The sequence below is a fragment of the Pygoscelis adeliae genome, unplaced genomic scaffold (assembly GCF_000699105.1).
Source record: "Pygoscelis adeliae isolate BGI_AS28 unplaced genomic scaffold, ASM69910v1 Scaffold4, whole genome shotgun sequence".
NCBI lineage: Eukaryota > Metazoa > Chordata > Aves > Sphenisciformes > Spheniscidae > Pygoscelis > Pygoscelis adeliae.
The window spans coordinates 987,800-991,260 of NW_008824986.1; the positions used below are offsets into that span (position 1 = coordinate 987,800).

The 3,461-nt window shown below is 53.0% G+C and overlaps 1 protein-coding gene across 1 annotated transcript in view; it reads left to right on the forward strand.

The window, feature by feature from the left end:
* The first annotated feature begins 595 nt into the window (after nucleotides 1-595).
* Nucleotides 596-3,461, forward strand: part of UNC5B (unc-5 homolog B (C. elegans)) — a 16,087-nt gene continuing 13,221 nt past the window's right edge. Inside the window, 2 exon segments of the mRNA XM_009325978.1 lie at nucleotides 596-630; nucleotides 1,027-1,349. Coding sequence (XP_009324253.1) covers nucleotides 596-630; nucleotides 1,027-1,349 — 358 coding nt within the window.

Consider the following 3,461-nt stretch of genomic DNA (forward strand, 5'->3'; position numbering starts at 1 on the left):
AGCATGTTCTCAAGACGGTGCTGGGCATGAGCCACCATGAGGCTACTGCTACTCATGGGTCTCAGGGGTTATGTCCCTGGGTGAGCCCTAAGGCGCTTACCCCTTTTCAAGACTTTTCTTGGCCTGGCCTGACCAGATGTGACCTCTTCTCCTGGTTATTTTTGCAATGAACTTGGTTTTGAGAGCAAACAAGCAGGAAGATGGAGATCACCAGGACACTGACCCCCTCTGGTTTCTGGAGTGGGATGGTGTGAATTGTGATTGCATTTTTGGGTGATGTTCTCTGGAGGTGGCTGGGCTGGAAGCGATCGCTCGCCTGCAGTGGGCAGATGGCTGGTCCCTGTGGGCTGTGCTGGCAGGGGCTGCTGGTGCCCCCCCCCCGGCCCTTGCTGAGATCTGAGCGCTGGTGGGGGGTGGGATCCCAAACACGGCTCCACCAAAGAGTGGAATGTGTGTGATTTGTGCCGTGGTCATGGTCAGCGTTCCCAGCACAAGCCCTGCCGGCGTTTTGCTCAGAGCACGCTCACGCATTCCTCAGGGCTGTCAGAAGGGAAGCTTGGGAGGGGGACACACCAGCCCCTCTCCTTTCGCACTCATGCAGGGAGCCCTACAGAAAGAGATGGTGTGGAGGTGAACACCAGGGGGGAGGTAGGGTGGCATCCCATCTCATCCCATCCCCATCTGCGTGCCTCAGTCCCCAATGTCAGAGGCATTTCTGCAAGTGTCTGCTCCTCCAGAGCCTCTCTGTGTCCCCATCACCATCCCGGGACTTGGGTTTGTTTTGCTTTTTTTCCTGGTGGTCTCTTCTAGCGAGATCACCCAGGCTTTGGTGTCGGCCAGGACTCGGAGTATGGATGGGAGGGCTGGTACCCAGGTGAAAGCAGCCTGGGTGGGATGCGCCCCACAGCAACAGCTCTCTAGCTAGCAGAGATTTGCTTTTCTTTTTTTTGTGAGCCTCCAGCCCTCTTTTGCTTTTTTGAGCATCCTTAGCAGGGGCTGCTGGTGATGCCACCATGTGTTGGGCAGTCCTGGAAAGGAAAGGGAGGGATTAAGCGGTGTAGGCAGGAGTTGTGTCCCCGCTGGCACGGGACTAACGGCACCTCCCGACCCTCTCGCTCCCCTGGCAGGGCTGGAGTACAGCGATGTGCTGCCCGACTCCTTCCCCTCGGCCCCGGCGGAGACCCTTCCTCACTTTCTGCTGGAGCCGCAGGATGCCTACATCGTGAAGAACAAGCCTGTGGAGCTCGTCTGCCGCGCCAACCCTGCCACCCAGATCTACTTCAAGTGCAACGGGGAGTGGGTCAACCAGAACGACCACGTCACTAAGGAGAGCCTGGACGAGGTCACTGGTGAGCAAACTCACCCTGGCATCCCCCTGCCTGCCCTTCCCCTCTCTTCTTTCCAGGTGCTTCTGCCCTTTTCTCTTGCACATCCGCGCTGGAGATGATTCTCCTCCAGGTAGACCAATGGGTCTCTTTGTTTCATTTTTATCATTCCCAGGTGATTGCAATTTCATGAGATCACTTTTGTATGTTTCCCACCTCCTTGGTCCATGCACAGCTTGTCTCTCTTTCTGTATCATCGGTGAAGTTTAGTAGAGGAGCTGTCCCCTTCCACACCATTGATGAAGGCATGATGATGGTATTGGTCACCATATCCCACAGAAGCTTGGGGAAGTGAGCCTGCATGCTTGCACGCTTACCCTTTTGCAGGATTTGGGGTTGTTAAATGGGATTTGAAAGGCAGCACATTTAAAACTGATTAAAAAAAAGAAACGCCTTCCTACAAAACGCCTAATCAACACATAGGAGTCATTGCCATGAGGGGTGGCAAAGGCCAGCAGCTTACCCAGGTTTGCAAAGGGATTAGATATTTAATGGGTAATGAGAACATTTGCAGGTAGGATTTGAAATGCCTTTTAATGGCAGATGAGCTCTCCCCTGCCTCAGAGGACAAGTCAGCCACTGGCTGCCTGAAATGGGGGGCATAAAGGTGGTTTAGGCATCTTAGGGGGTGTCTTATTCCCTGGGACTGGGCTCTGCAGAGCTGCTTGCCCTGTGCTTTGAAACGTCCTGGCATGAGAACAAGGTGTGGGGGTTTGATATATCATGTAATCAAGTAGATTTGCTAAAATGGGGATGCTTTAGCTCAGCTCCCATCTTTTCTGCACCAATTTTGGTACTCATGGCCTGATCAGGAGGGGAGGAAAATGATCATGTTTCTTATGTAAGATCTGTTCTCTGCAAATCCCTGAGCCTGCGGCATCCCTATTTTTTTCCCCAGCCTTGTCCTTCCCCAGCATCTCCTCAGCATAATCCAGTGCTAGCCGTGAGCCCGTCCTTGCTTGTGTGCATCTCTGAACCTGTTCTGCAAAGAGGAGATCATTTCTTTTCTCTGTGGCTTTTTGAGCCTTTCCTCCTAAAGCTGCTTCATCTGTTCCTGGGGTGTTTTTCTTCCAGAGGATCTCTTTGTGAAGGATGGTCAAAAATGCATGGGAAGGCTGTCCCCTTGCTTCTCCGGAGGCTGTCGGGAGCACTGGCAGCGACGTTTCTCTTTTTCGGGGTGCATCTCCACCTCCCAACTCTTGCGGAGGCCAGATTTGAAACCCTCACCACTCTAAGGCTAAGTCAGGGCTGATTAGTGACCAAGCAGCCTTCATCGAGGGGTTATTAATTTATTTATAACGTGTGGCTGTGCTGGGTCAAGCCAAAGGTTCGTGCGCCCTGCGTGCGGCAGTGGTGGATGCATAGAGGAAGAGCATTGAACCGGGACAAGGATGGAGTGATGGACCCCGCTCTGTTACCCTCCCAGCTTCCTGCAGTCCGTGATTAGGGACTCCCTGGTCCAGCGGCGATATCTTAGCAGTGTGGTCCAGCCCCGGATGGATTCTTCCCCTGTTAACGTGTCTAAATGCTGTTAGGACTTATTTCTCCTCCGGGTTGCCCCAGCATCCTGTAGTAGGGAGTTTCATGGCTTAGCGATGTGCAGCGTGGAACAAGCACTATATTTCTGGCCGCACTGCTTGATCCACCTCCTGGGTGAATACCCCTTACCAAATAACCTGCCTTATGCAACTCTTGAGCAAAACAGGCTGGAGAAAACATAGCAGAAAGGGAGCAGAAAGTCTGTGCAGCAGGAGCTTACCCTGTTTTAGGGGGTACTCATCCCGCAGGGGGGACTCATTTGCTTTGGGCCAGCATCTCCCTCTCAGATCCCAGTCTGCAGATGCAGAACATGTACCAGCAATTTGGGGAGGAAACAGTGCACACCTTCTTCACCCAGGCTTCAAGGATGCTATTGCTGCTATCAGTGAACAAACCGATAATACCTTCGGTACGGAGGTGATACCATGCATGTAAAACTCCGCCGGTGTGGGCATATCTGCCCGGCAGCTACCCTGAGAAAGGGAGCTGGAACCAAAATGGTTTGCTGTGCTAAAAAGTCTGCATTTGCAGCACCTG